Consider the following 14,193-nt stretch of genomic DNA (forward strand, 5'->3'; position numbering starts at 1 on the left):
AGGCTATAGACACGTGTAAGTGTAAGTGTAAGTGTAAGTGTAAGTGTAAGTGTAAGTGTAAGTGTAAGTGTAAGTGTGTGTGTGTGGTCCTTACTTATTTTTGAGTGATTGAGGGTCAAGATGTGGTTTTAGGGTTAAGGTTAGAATTGGGTTAAAGTTAGGGTTGGGGCTCAGGGTCTGGGTAATAAATTATGTCTTTGAGTGTCCTCACTAAAATAGCAGTACAAGATTGTGTGTGTGCGTACACACATACATACATAAACATATATATATATATTGCTGTTTATCGACTTATCCACTTAGTAAAAAAGACTCCTGTGTGTGGCTTTGATACTACTAACCTTATTCTCAGGATGGCCACTAGAGGCCACTGTTTCCTGCACGTTCGTCTCTGCAGTGCTGCTGCTGCCTACGAGGAGTGCGTTTGATTGTTGCAGGGCTCAATGGCGGACGTAGCTGGGTAGTCGTTTAGCACTGAGGACAATAACAGCGATCATATTTACGCTCGTGGCGTGCCTCGGTCCGCTGCTGAATGCACTGAGGTGCCGTTAGAACATCTGCTGGTGCCGCAGATCGATGCGGAGAGCAACATCTCTTCTCACCCTGCTGCTTATCCCCACCATTTCAAAGTGCTAAGAACTTAACACCGTTCATGGTGGCTCAGTGAGGCAGCTAGCAAACGAGCAAACCATGGGGGACTCCTTAGAACTGATAGGGAAGCGACTGCTCTTGCATTTGGACGACGGTAGGTCCGCCAATGGTTCGGAGTTGAAGCAGGCGCTTCAGGACCAGTACTGGCTGCGGGGCACGGTCCGCGCTGTCAGCGTCATGGGTCTGGGTGCTCCCGAGACGAGCGGCGGAGAGGGGACAACAACCCCCGCTGCAGGGCTCACGGTTAGTGTTTACATCTACGAGTTGACACCGCACAGCACACAAAACAACAGCCATTCTATAGTCAAACATACCACTGAGAGATCAGCTGCCATATAATCGCGTCATATCTCGCCTTTTATGTAGCGTTCCCGTTTCGAAGCATTCCTGCGTTAGCTTGTCCTCACTCGGCTGCTGCTAACTACCAGCTCCTCACGGGGATGCGAAACAAAAACTCGACGACGAGGCTTTTCTGGCCTTCGCTTTGTCTCCATAAATCTAGAAAATAAGCAATCATTCTGCTTCTATCGCAATAGTGGGTTTTACGGTAAGCGCTCGTTATAGTAGAACAACACACAGTCAAATTCGGTTTGTATTTAGCAAAACGTTATAACTGATAACAACGTTAGCGACACCAGTTAACTTCTATGATCGCCGTAAAGTAAAATGATCAGGAATGTAACTGTCTTTTTATTCTGTGTTATCGAACAAACGGGTAGCTCTACTTTTCTTTAGGTACAAACTTGATATTGTACAATTTGTATGGAATATTTGTTGTTATTAGGGCCCTGGTTTATGTTTATTTAACATTAACGTTACCAACTTCAAAATATTGCAGACGATACCTCTACTATTTGCAATGACTATAATGAATTATTGAATCAAAATCAAGAAAAAAAACCTTATAATTTACGGAAGTAGTAAAAGATGACAGACATTTGCAAAAGAAACTGCTGCCTCTAGGGCTGATACATTTTAATACGTAACGTTACGAGAGTCAGTCTCATTTCAGACTGTCGTGGGCAGTGTAATAATATGACTTTCTAATGTGTTAATACTTACCGTAGAAACTATCAAACTAGTCTTTGATTAAAAAAACCTTTAACCATTTCACTTTTTTTATTCATTTATTAACAGACAGACCTTAAATAATTCTCATACTGATCAATCTAGGTTTCCTATTCAATAAAAAAAATGTCTTAGCAAAATTAAATACATTAAGTACACTTTTTGTACAAAAAACCAAGCATTGTCCAGGAAAATAAAAACATAATGATAAAGAGTGCTGTTTTATTTATGAAAATCTATATCGTTTATATCTTGCTTTTTTCAATTTTAATGTTTTGAATGTTCCTGTCTCGATATCACTACGATAATGATATATCATTGCTTGTTCGATATTAATATCTTGAATGTTCATATCTCGATACCGGTACGATAACGATGTATATCTTTCAGGCCTAGTACAAACCTCAGCTTGAACAAAAACAAATACTTTCCTCCAGTATCATTTAACACACCTAAATGAAATGGCTGTAAACCTGATGACCATTCTCAGTCACGTGACTTTTGGTTGGCAATCACCTGTGCCTATTTAAATATACATTAAATGGAAACTCAAATGAATAGACAAATCAAATAACAGCAACTCTGTAGTGGCGGGCGGAGTTCCAAACAGCTGATTTGCCAACCAAAATGACAGGCACTGGGAATGTCTAAACTCCCATTACAATTATTGAGACTGGCCAAAGTAGAGATTTTGATATCGATTATTTGATTAAAAACCCTGCTGTAAATGTTACTGTCAGTCAAATGAATTAATGTTTGTAAGACAAAACATTCACTGTGGTGTAACTTTCTCATTGACTTAAATTTATTCTTGTACTGTTGTAGCACGAAGTACAAAAAAGCAAACGACAGGATTATGATTATCCTGCGTTTAATGTTAGGCCTCAACCTTCCATATTTTAAAACCCAGTATTTGGTTACACAAATTAAAAAATATATGTCAACTACAAGTTGTAAAATATTTAATATTTTCTGCAGCTGTTTTAGTCAAACTTACGTTTGACGTTGAGTATTTTTTGTTTGTTTATTTGGTTGGAACAGTGCATGTTCATGAACACAACACACTGGATTGTAGATGGCAAGTTTACCACCTGAGCCTTAAACGGTTTAGACTTGCTACAGCTGACCCTTTGTAATAATTACTGTACTATCTGTTGACACATTTCTGTTTTGGGCTGCAGGTGTTTGTTGAGTTTGAAAACGCAACACAGCGCTGGTCGTGGGTGAAGGTGTACAGTGAAGGGGTGAAAGCTGTGCTGCTGGAAGACTCTGTTGTTTGGGCCACACATCGGGACGGATCCGGATCAACAGCTGTCACGTGGCCAGCTTTAGTGAGTCAAGAGATCATTTTTTGATTAATAATTATTGGATTCAAGGAAATAATGTAATATTTGGTCTCTGTAGGCCTTCCGCTCCCTGGTTGACAGAGTGGGTTTAGGATTGCTGGTTCCTGTGGTGTATTTTGCACATAATAATTTGGACTTTCTGTCTGATAAACACTCACTTCAGAGGTTTGAGGTATGTTTTTGCTAAATATTACTGAAAGCAAGACAGCCGTTTTTGTTACTGTTTCAATTGTTTCTAAGTTTGCTTGGTGTTTTCATGCAGATTGAGAAAGATATAAGACACCCTTTGTTGTTGGAGCACCCTTCGCTACAAGCTGCGGTTTCTGGCTGGTGTAATGATTTTGAACTGCAGGAAATCTTTAGGAAGGGTAGGTAGCTGTGCATTGCATGTCCAACTCCATTCACCTTTCAGTTAAGACATAGATCAAACATCAAGTGGTTGAATAAATGTGGCTGTCCTAAATGCTATGGTAAAGATATATTCAGCTTTAAGTTTTTCGTGTGTGTGTCTCAATAACCCTTCCCAGGATCGTATACCATTCAAGGACGACGAGTTCGGGTGTACCAACCTGAGTTGGAGGAGTGCTGGGCTCAGGGGCTGGTATCAAAACATGACCCTGTCTCTCACATTATGCACATTACTTTGGACAAGGTGAGGATTGCAATTGGTTTGTAGTTGTGTTCAAATCTGACTGCTTAAATTTGTTTCTTTTTCAGGGAAAAGACATTCAGACAGTTGATCCTCGTGTTATACATGTGACGTTGGTTGGAGAGGAGGTATGTTAGGCATTAGTTTGCAAATGGTAAACAAAGCAGTTCCATGTTGATTTTAACTGTCTTTTCCAAGATTGCTTCAAATGGACGGAAAGGCAGTGAAACAATGAAGGGTGAAAGTGTCCGCAGACGGAGGACGGCCTCAGAAACGGAGGATGACTTGAACCTTAAGCGTTTTAAAGGAGCAGCCGATGGTCGAAACAGTGGAGAAATGAATAAATCCCCTCAGGAGCAAATGGGGACATGGGCCAGTGATGCTGGAGTCAGTAGCACAGCTAAAAATGTGGGATCCACTGATGGAAATAACCCAAAAGTCATGTCCCCTCATCTAACAGACCAGGCACCTAGATTTCAAGGACATATTAAAGAAAATGGGCGTCCACCTGTTTTACAAGGTGCAGCAGACTCCACTTCAAACATCACTCACACTCCAGTCCCTCCTCCCCTCAAACCTGCACCCTCCCCTTTCTCCTCCTCTTTCCCTTCACTTGGGCAGATGCCAAGCCTGGTCCATGGAGCTCCAACCTCCAAGGCCTCCCCATCCGCACAGCCTGACAAAGAGGAGCCTTCTCCATCAGCGTTCTCCAAAACGGCTGCTCAAGGTTCTGTGGGCCCTGTCTTCACTCCTTGGTCGTCACAGGACAGCAGCACAAGTGCTACACTTTCTGCTTCTGCCAATTTCACTAAAGCTCCTTCTTGGGGAACACACACAGAGGTGAGACAAATGATATAGTCTTGTGAGTCTACAAATTTAAACATAATTTTCATCATGCATATTGAAGACAATTTTATAAAACAATTTTAACAAAATACTCCTAACCTGTTTGCTCAATTTATTTATTTGTATTCCTTTTTTTTCTTCTTTACTAGAGTTCTAAAGCTGCTCTTGGTTTTCGTGTGCCACAGCAAGGTCCAGCTGTGTTTGGAGAAAGTAATTCTCAGATGAATGGAGCAATCCCCACAACTGGACAGGATACTTCCAGACCCTTTGGATTTGGGTTTGGGGCAGCAAAAAATGGAACTCAACAAGATCAAAATTTGTTTATGCAGTGCATGACATCTGGCTCAGGCACAAGTCTGATTTCACCTCCATCCAAGGACACTAATTACTTCACAGCAGTCTCTGAGAGCCTTAACAAGGACCCCCTGACCCTGTTCAAACCTGGGACTGATGGACTAAAAATGTCAGAGCAATGTAAAGTGCCTGAAAACCATTCAGCAGGAAATGGGGTTCTCGGCACATCTGCTGTAGCCTTCCCGGGTATGACGGTCTCTACTGCGAGCAAAAATGCCAGCTTAAGTGTTGGTGGGGCAGTCACGGCAGCAGCTCAAAATTCGTCAAAGAGAAATGCCAATAGTGCATCTGCAGGTGGCCCCGTGTCGCAGTCTGGCTTTAATGCTGCAGATAACCACCAGAACCTCTTTCTACAGGCCACAAGCGAATCAACAAACCCATTTCTGAACTATGGAGAGAAAACATCTCACACGGCGTTTGCTGATCTTTCTGGTACTAACCCACCGACTGCCCCAGACAGCAAGCCAAATCTGTTTGCTATGGCTGAACCCCCAAAAGCCATCATCACGGCCCAGTTTTCTGCTTCCACTGCTACTCTACCCAACTCTTCCTCCTCCTCAGCTCCTGCCTCAGTTCAAAATGAAAGTAGTGCCACAAATGAGCCGTCCCAGGACACCAAGAGCCCATCATCATGTTCAGATGGCCCCATGCTCGAAAGCTCTGGCACCAGTGGCATGGCAGACCAGTCTGTGTCTTTTGACCCAAATCAGTCCCAGAAGTTTGAGGAAAGAGGCCAAACGTCCAAACGTGACTCTGAGTCCAGCGACAACAGTGACCTGAGTGACCTGAGCGAGAATGAGGATGCTCCAGAAAAGGGCCCAGACCAGCTGCAGCAGTCTGCTGATGCTGCTCAGCAGAAGAAACAGGCACAGGCTGCTGCCAAAAGCCGCCCTCGTAACAAGTCTATCAAAGGTTTGTCTATTTTGTTTATTTACCTGATGTTAGATGATGCATGCATTAACTGCCATGTTTTTTTCTTTGTCAGTGGGCCAGTCAGTGCTCAAAGATCAGAGCAAGGTACGTCGTCTAAAACAGTCTGGAGAGTCCTTCCTTCAAGATGGCTCCTGCATCAATGTGGCTCCTCATTTGCACAAATGCCGCGAGTGTCGACTTGAAAGATATCGTAGATATAGAAATGGAGATGAAGAGAGTGATGAAGAGGATGATCCCAATGTGGCTTGCCGCTTTTTTCATTTTCGAAGGTAAATGTTTGAGTAATTGTATACGGGATTATACTTTGGTAAATTGAGTTTAACCATTACTTATGTGTGCAGATTGGCGTTCACTCGTAAAGGTATTCTCAGAGTTGAGGGCTTCCTCAGTCCCCAACAAAGTGATGCTATGGCAATGGGCCTTTGGTTGCCGACACCGGCTGCTCAGGAGGGTCTTGACCTTGACACATCAAAGTATATTTTGGCCAACGTTGGAGACCAGTTCTGTCAGTTGGTCATGTCTGAGAAGGAGGCCGTAATGATGGTAGAGCCTCATCGTAAGTATGATACACCAGTGCCACGTGTCTCATTGTCATGGTCAGTTCAGTGTATAGTTGTTTTAACATGTTTTATCTCCTATTAGAAAAAGTGGCATGGAAACGTGCAGTGAGAGGAGTCCGAGAAATGTGTGATGTTTGTGAAACTACCTTGTTCAACATCCACTGGGTTTGTCGTAAGTGCGGTTTTGGTGTTTGTCTGGACTGTTATCGGCTTCGCAGAAGCAAACCACGAGAAGGTGAGTGAGAAAAAACGAATTTTACATTTATCTTTCATTATAATCAGCTGTTAAAACAGTGGTTCTGATTGACAGATGTAGAGGAAAATGCAGACGATGAGGTATTTTCGTGGATAAAGTGTGCCAAAGGCCAGCCTCATGAGCCGCAGAATCTTATGCCCACACAGATAATTCCTGGGGCAGGTAATGAACTTGGAGAATTGTGTAAATTATTTGAAATAAGAATAACGTTATGCCCTCCTTCTGCTTAGCTCTATACAACATTGGGGATATGGTTCACGCAGCCAGAGGCAAGTGGGGCATTAAGGCCAACTGTCCTTGTACCAGTCGAAATACCAAGTCTCTTGTTCGCCCTGGTGCTGCTAACGGGTTTTCACAGGTATATTGTAGGTTTGGAGCTTTTGTGAGTGTGTGTGTATTATGGAGATTGAGTGTGTGTTTGTTTTTTCACATGCCCCAGTCCACAGTGACCAGTAGTGGCAGTTCTGGGGCTGCTGCGTCAGGTGTTGGGGTTACACCAAAAACTGAGGGAGACCCATTAGCTGTCAAAACAGAAACCACAGCAGCAACCCCTTCAGAGAGTTCAACTGGAGAATCAATGAACAGCACCACGAACTTCACCAGTAGCACATCCTCACCATCGGTGAACAGCCAATCTTCTTCAAAAGAGCCTCGCTCAGGAGAGGGCAATAGCTCTGCTCTGCACTGGTTAGCAGACTTGGCTTCACAAAAATCTAAAGATGACACCAAGGGTTAGTACATAATCTTTAGCTCTTAGGCTGTATTAAGAGCAAACATTTATTGTTATCTTCCTTTTTTCCTCTGCAGAATCCGGTTCACTACGCTCCATGATGAGTCGGGAAAGTCGGCCACCATTTGGTCTGGACTCCCTCAGTGCCCTGTCGAAGCCCTCCGCCTCAAGTCCAAAGCTATTTAACAGTTTGCTGCTGGGCTCTAGTGCATCACAGTCTAAACCTGAAGGCTCCAGTCTGCGAGACCTGCTTAACTCTGGACCAGGAAAACTACAGCAGGGGCCTGGAGAGAGTGGAGTGCCCTTCCCGTCTGTTTTTACCTCAGCAGGGGTAACTATTTTCTTAATTATCTTTAATTTTTAAGGTGCACTATGTGTGTACTAATTTGTGTATAGTGGGCAATTGGCAAGACCTTTTTTTTGTCCTCAGGGTGATAAAATGAAAAGTACCTTGCCAAACTTCTTGGACCACATCATCGCCTCAGTTGTAGAGACCAAGAAAGCAGAAGGGCGACGGACTGGGAGCTCCGAGGGGGGAGAGAGTAGTGTCATGGGGGGACGCAAGGACGGTGTTATTGGACTCAGTGTTTTGGAGCCACATACCTCACACTCCTGGCTTTGTGATGGCCGGCTGCTCTGCTTACAAGATCCTGGTAACGGCAACAATTGGAAAATCTTCAGAGAGTGTTGGAAACAGGGTCAGGTAATAATCCTAGTCATTTTCCGGCAGTTTTAATTTTAATTTCCGTCATTATGGTTTGATGTACTGAGAATTTCACCCTGTGTCCAGCCTGTGTTGGTGTCAGGAATCCACAAACTGCTGAAAACACATTTGTGGCGGCCCGAGGCCTTCAGTCAGGAGTTTGGAGATCAGGATGTAGACCTGGTCAATTGTAGAAACTGTGCCATCATCTCTGACGTTAAAGTGCGGGACTTTTGGGACGGCTTCCAGGTCATCAGCAGTAAGTGCACAAAAATAAAAGCTTCCATGGGTGTACTTTAGCAAGTGTCCTTGTTGAATATTTTTACTTTGTTGACAGAACGTCTGCAGGACAATGAAGGCAATCCTATGGTGTTGAAATTAAAAGACTGGCCTCCTGGAGAGGACTTCAGAGACATGATGCCAACACGGTGAGGATCCAAACTTGTTCAAAAGGACTACTAGTTATTTGTTAATATTAATAATTTATATAATCTTTCTCTTAGATTTCATAACTTGATGGACAACTTGCCCTTACCTGAGTACACAAAAAGAGATGGTCGACTAAACCTGGCTGCTCGCCTGCCAAACTTTTTTGTTCGTCCTGACCTTGGCCCCAAAATGTATAATGCCTATGGTGAGAACTGGATGTTTTCTTAAAGCTTTTTTTACATGGCTTAATGGCGCATTAATTTTGTGTTCCTTTTTTGTTAAGGCCTAACTTCAACAGAGGACAGGAAAGTGGGCACCACTAACCTCCATCTGGATGTGTCAGATGCTGTAAATGTCATGGTGTATGTGGGCATCCCACAAGGGGACGACCAGTCAGAACAAGGTTAGCATCATTTTCTTTCTTTTTGCTATTGGACCAGCAAATTATGAAATTCTAAAATTGTAAAACAACCTTCTAACTTGAAAGGATTTGCATTTACTTCTAAACATGTTTTACTTGAAAAGATTTGCATTTGGGAAGTAAGCAATTTGGTTTTACACAGTTAATACTAATGAATAAATTGATTGGTAGACTGCATTTTCTGTCTGCTGTTATTCTCTATTCCAATCAACATTGGCCCAAAGTGACCCTTCAGTGGGTCACCAACATTTACATTGTGGTAAAATTTCTCATTCACAGAGGCTGATATGACTGGACGCAAAGGTCTGTTTTACTTTTAATAATTGTATCGCTTCAGTAGCATGCCCTTCTTGACTAACTCCCCTCTTCACGCCTCCACCCCATTCTTTTGTTACATTAGCATTGGGGCCAGGGCACAAGAAGTCAACAGTCTCTGCTTTCAGCCTTTCAGCATGTTTCATGGTCATGTTTTTATTCCTGTAAAAGCAACCCTTATTAATACCTCAGAATATCTGTGGGGGGTACTTTTTCAATCCCTTTATTATACAGTGTTTGGGGTTGGAGTCAAAGGGATTTCTTCCAATTCATTCATGGTTTTCATGTGCAAACATGATGTATTTGACTGAGCAGGTGTTTTCACTCTCCCAAGTGTTGGAAACTGTGCTCTGGCCTTTGTTTTTTTAGGGAGAATGTTTTGGATAAAGGGCAATGTGTCCCTCTCAGCCATGACAGTGGCAATAACAGTATGACTGTAGATGTACTCCTAATTCACTTTTTACATATAGTTGTGCTCAAAAATATTTTGACTATTTTTCAGAATATGAAATATAACACAGTTTTTGTTTTTTCACTAGTAATTAGTTGTGTGAATCCATTTATGGTCAACTGAATTTAGTCTTTTTAAATCATAATGAAAAAATAAAGAACCAAAATGACCCTGATCAAAAGTTTACATAACCCAGTTATTGCCCCTTTTGACATCAATGACTTGGATTATTTTGTGGTAGTTGTGGATGGGCCTTTTTATTTTCTCGGATGGTAAAACGGGTAATTCTTCTTGGTAAAAAGCCTCCAGTTCCGGTAAATTCCTGGGCTGTCTTACATGAACTGCATGTTTGAGATCTCCCAGAGAGGCTCAATGATACTGAGGTCGGGAGACTAAGATGGCCACTCCAGAACCTTCACTTAATTCTGCTGTAGCCAATGAGAGGTCGGCATGGCCTTGTGCTTTGGATCGTTGTCATGTTGGAACGTCCAAGTGCGTCCCAAGTGCAGCTTCCAGGCTGATGAGTGACACTTTTCCTCCAGTATTCTTTAATAACCTGCTGCATTTATCCTGATATCAGTTTTGATATCAGTTCTCTGTAGCTCACACATCCCCAAATCATCAGTGATCCACCTCCGTGTTTCACTGTAGGAATGGTGAACCGTTCATCAGGCCTTGTTGACTCTCCTCCAAATGTCACGTTTATGGTTGTGGCCAAAAAGTCCCATTTTTTTTTGGTTTCAACAGAATCCCTAATTTTCTACTTAATTAGATTTTGAAAACTACTGATTGGCATTCTAAGTGCCTTGGATATCTTTTTATATCCCTTTCCTCTTTTATACTGTTCAACTCCCTTTTCTCGCAGATCCTTTGACAGTTATTTTGCTTTCCCCATGACTCAGAAGCAGAAACACCAGTGCAGCACTAGATGACAGATGCAAGTGTCTGTCAGGAGTCCAAAAACTTAGCCTGGCATCCAGAATGATACCCCTCTGTATATTTTATACACAGGGATATCAGTCTGGGCAGGGAGCTGGCTGTTGCCGCTTCTGCCAAACTCAAATGGATCCACGCAATCAATGGTCACGTGTTGTTGGTGAGCAGTGTCACGCTTGGGATGTGGAAGTCCCCTCGATAACAATCTACGGGCGGTGCGTGGGAGAGCCGAGGCTTTTTTCTAATCTGCGGTAAATTACCAAAAATACCTCGGCAGTAGGTGACTTTTGTGATTCATAATTCTGTTTGAATATTATCGCAAAACCGCCACAGACTGCCCTTCGCTGATAGGTTCACTCCGCTTCCTGTTTGCTTGCGTATGTTACGCTGTAGAAATCAAGTTAATGCGGAGTCTTACCAGACTCACAGGCCGGTACAGCGGTGAGTCTGGATTATTCCAGGCTACCAAAAACTCACTGACCTTTTATACACACACACTGATTACAGGCAAACAGGTCACGGGTGAGGATGCTTACGTTTAGTAGCCATTCAAACCCCTTTGTGTCAATTTGTGTGCATTTTATCAGGCCAAGATCACCAGGGTATGTAAACTTTTGATCATGGTCACTTTGGAAGTTTCTTTTTTTATTGTGATTTGAAAAGGCTTCACACAACCACTAACTATGAGTGAACCAATACTGTTTGTGTTATCTTTCATATTCTTTAAAAAAAGAGTCAAAAAATCTAAAATTCTGCCAGGGTGAAACTGTAAACATTTGAGCGCAACTGTATCGGTTTAAAATTGTATATTATATTTAAAAATGTCTGAAATGTAAAAACAGATGTTAAACTTGAACAGCATTGAATCATCACTGTCATCATTGATGCCTCTCAGTGAAGTTTCTTGTATTACGTGTTGAAGATCACTTCGTGTTCAGCTGTAGGCAGTAGTAGCTCTATAGCTTATGATGTGGATGTTGTCAACCGTGATTGTGTAGTGTGTGACTTGTACCCTTCTATGGATCAAGTGGTTCTGAACTGGTCCATCTTAAGGAGCCACTGCTAAACTGTTTATGAATGCGCATTATTTCAAGAGTTGGATTTTTTGTAACTCGAGTGAGGCTAAAGTTCAAATTTTAAATAACATCTTAAACCCTAGAGGGTGCTCTGGAGTCTCCAGTTCAGAACTAGAAAATTTCAATCAGAGAATTTATATATATATATACAGCTTTTATTAGCAATGCGATTACATTCTATTCTAAAATAGTCAGAATTCAGTATATGTCTGTGGTTGACATGTTGGCGCAACACTCTCCTATGGAAAATAGCACATTCTGTGTATATTTGCATTCTGATCATGGTCGTTTCTGCAGAGGTCATTGCCACTATCGAAGAAGGTGACGTGGATGAGATGACCAAGAGGAGGGTGTACGAGGGCAAAGACAAGCCCGGAGCCCTTTGGCACATCTACGCTGCGAAAGACGCAGAGAAGATCAGAGAGCTGCTCCGCAAGGTCACTATTTGCAGTTTTAAATTCACAATGAAAGCACAAGACTGACTTGTGGCTGGACACACTGCAATACTCCAGTGTGTCCGGCCAGTCTCCTCTTCTGGAATATTTGGGCAAACATTCCCATGCCACCTGAATGTCTCCTTTTGGGGTTTTTAGCCCACCTTAAGCATTGTAGGATACAGCATCTAATGTACACTGATGACCCTACAATAATACTCATGAAAAATAGGAATGTGAAAAGTTATAAAATAAGAAAAAAAACTTTTATAGTGACATTATTGAGTACCTTAGCTAAAGACACAACAGTATGCACTGGTCAGAGTCTGGATTTGACCCCGGTCTTCTCATTGTCTGAAAATATTACGTTTAAAGAGTGTGCTTAAAGATAAGGATCCCGGTTCTACATTTAATGTTGTTGCTTTTCTCCAGCAAATACATGTACACTATATTTACTCATGGGTTTATTTTATTGTGTTTATTTGTCATTAGGAGCCCCATTAGCAGCAGCTAATGGGTCGATCCAGATGATCCAATATATGTTGTCATTTATTTCTACTTGTTTGCTCTTAGGTGGGAGAAGAGCAAGGCCAGGAGAACCCATCAGATCACGACCCCATTCACGACCAGAGCTGGTACCTGGACCAAGTGCTTCGGCGCAGACTCTATGAAGAATATGGAGTTCAGGGGTGGGCCATTGTACAGTTTTTAGGAGATGCTGTGTTCATCCCTGCGGGTGCTCCTCACCAGGTCAGACATTTTAAAACAAATCTCATATATCATCAATATTCCTGTGCACTTGTGCTGACGTGTTCTGTATGCCTCAAAATACAGGTCCACAACTTGTACAGCTGTATTAAAGTGGCAGAGGATTTTGTATCTCCAGAACATGTAAGGCACTGTTTCAGACTGACGCAGGAGTTCAGGCATCTGTCCACGACTCACACAAACCACGAAGACAAGCTACAGGTGTGTCCCACTGGGTTAACTGTGTCTCTTGCCTTCCTCATTGAAGCAAACATTTTGTCATGGAATGAGGCCTACTTATTCCATCGTCTTGAAATGTTGTTCACTTATGAAATTGAATAACATTTTCTTCTCATTATAGGTGAAGAACATCATCTATCATGCCGTGAAGGACTCTGTTGGGACATTGAAAGCCCATGAATCTAGGCTTACACGACCTTAGCTTCTCTCACTTGAAAGCTGTTCCAGGAGACCAACCTCTCAAACGCTCTTCTTAATGCACCTCATGCCGACAGTCCCACACCGAAACAAATACAAGCTACAGACTTACAGAACTAGAATGTAGGTTTTTGAGGGGCGGGCAGGGTCTACAAAGACTGGGGTTGAGAAAGAGCATACTTGTTTTTGGCTCAGCTCTTGGATGAAGGAAATCCTTTATCACCATTAAACCGTATGCTCTTACTTGTCTAGCTGTTTTTAAATTTGTTTTTGGTTAACTCTGTATTTAAGGTCAGTGTGTTTGTTCTGTTGACATTGTGTATGTAAGATGTGAAGGGATGCAGAAGAGCGATGCTGTCACACAGAAGACCGGGATAAACTGCTTACTGGACTAACAATGAGTTTATTACCCAAGTAGGAGCAAGGCTAACCCCGTTTTGTAGCTTTTTGAGTTTTAAATGGCTGATTGCTTCTGCCCAGTGTGGCCTAAAAGAATATGTGAAACGAAGGGATTCAGACCAAAGTTTTGTATTTTTAGTTTTCTTATTTCACTTTTTATATGCCTGAGTTAATAAGATTATAAACACGGTAGGCGTTTGTGTAATGGTTTAAATTGACATTGTTCAGCCCATGTGGAAAAACAATCTGCAGACTTTCAACTAAATCAAAACGCAATTGCAACTGAACAGAACTACTGGCCATTGACATTGTATCAATATATATATTGATCTAGCAGTCTGATTTTTCACAATAAAGTTTAGAAAAACGTTGAATTTGTTTTGGTTCTTAGCCCACACTGTTCAGTTAAAGAAATAAACATGCATTTTATCTTGATTTTACGTACAACTGT

General features: G+C 42.1%; 1 protein-coding gene across 3 annotated transcripts; it reads left to right on the top strand.

Moving 5' to 3' along the window:
• Window positions 1–413: 413 nt before the first annotated feature.
• Window positions 414–14,111, top strand: kdm3b (lysine (K)-specific demethylase 3B). Of its 3 annotated transcripts, none has more exons than XM_079556501.1 (25): window positions 414–894; window positions 2,901–3,050; window positions 3,124–3,237; window positions 3,328–3,433; window positions 3,593–3,717; window positions 3,783–3,842; window positions 3,913–4,554; window positions 4,746–5,826; window positions 5,900–6,116; window positions 6,189–6,403; window positions 6,490–6,642; window positions 6,718–6,825; window positions 6,894–7,021; window positions 7,103–7,394; window positions 7,471–7,724; window positions 7,824–8,096; window positions 8,184–8,355; window positions 8,434–8,524; window positions 8,600–8,730; window positions 8,809–8,928; window positions 9,226–9,249; window positions 12,022–12,161; window positions 12,732–12,908; window positions 12,993–13,127; window positions 13,267–14,111. In XM_079556501.1, the coding sequence occupies exons 1-25, from the start codon at window positions 691–693 to the stop codon at window positions 13,345–13,347; spliced, it is 5,193 nt and encodes a 1,730-aa protein (XP_079412627.1). In that variant the 5' UTR covers window positions 414–690; the 3' UTR covers window positions 13,348–14,111. The 3 variants fall into 3 exon arrangements, with proteins under 3 accessions (XP_079412627.1, XP_079412625.1, XP_079412626.1); XM_079556499.1 differs by having other exon boundaries at window positions 4,710–5,826; window positions 13,267–14,110; XM_079556500.1 differs by lacking the exon at window positions 9,226–9,249 and having other exon boundaries at window positions 4,710–5,826.
• Window positions 14,112–14,193: the final 82 nt, after the last annotated feature.

The sequence above is a fragment of the Gobius niger genome (assembly GCF_951799975.1).
Source record: "Gobius niger genome assembly, chromosome: 5".
In the NCBI taxonomy this organism is placed as follows: Eukaryota; Metazoa; Chordata; class Actinopteri; order Gobiiformes; family Gobiidae; genus Gobius; species Gobius niger.

What these genes read in the sequence shown, in the direction of transcription:
- kdm3b (XM_079556499.1), top strand. Translation starts at nt 691, where the DNA reads ATGGGGGACTCCTTAGAACTGATAGGGAAGCGACTGCTCTTGCATTTG. An exon ending in TGCACATTACTTTGGACAAG is followed by an intron (nt 3,718 to 3,782) that starts GTGAGGATTGCA and finishes TTTCTTTTTCAG; the next exon opens with GGAAAAGACATTCAGACAGT. An exon ending in ACAGATAATTCCTGGGGCAG is followed by an intron (nt 6,826 to 6,893) that starts GTAATGAACTTG and finishes CCTTCTGCTTAG; the next exon opens with CTCTATACAACATTGGGGAT.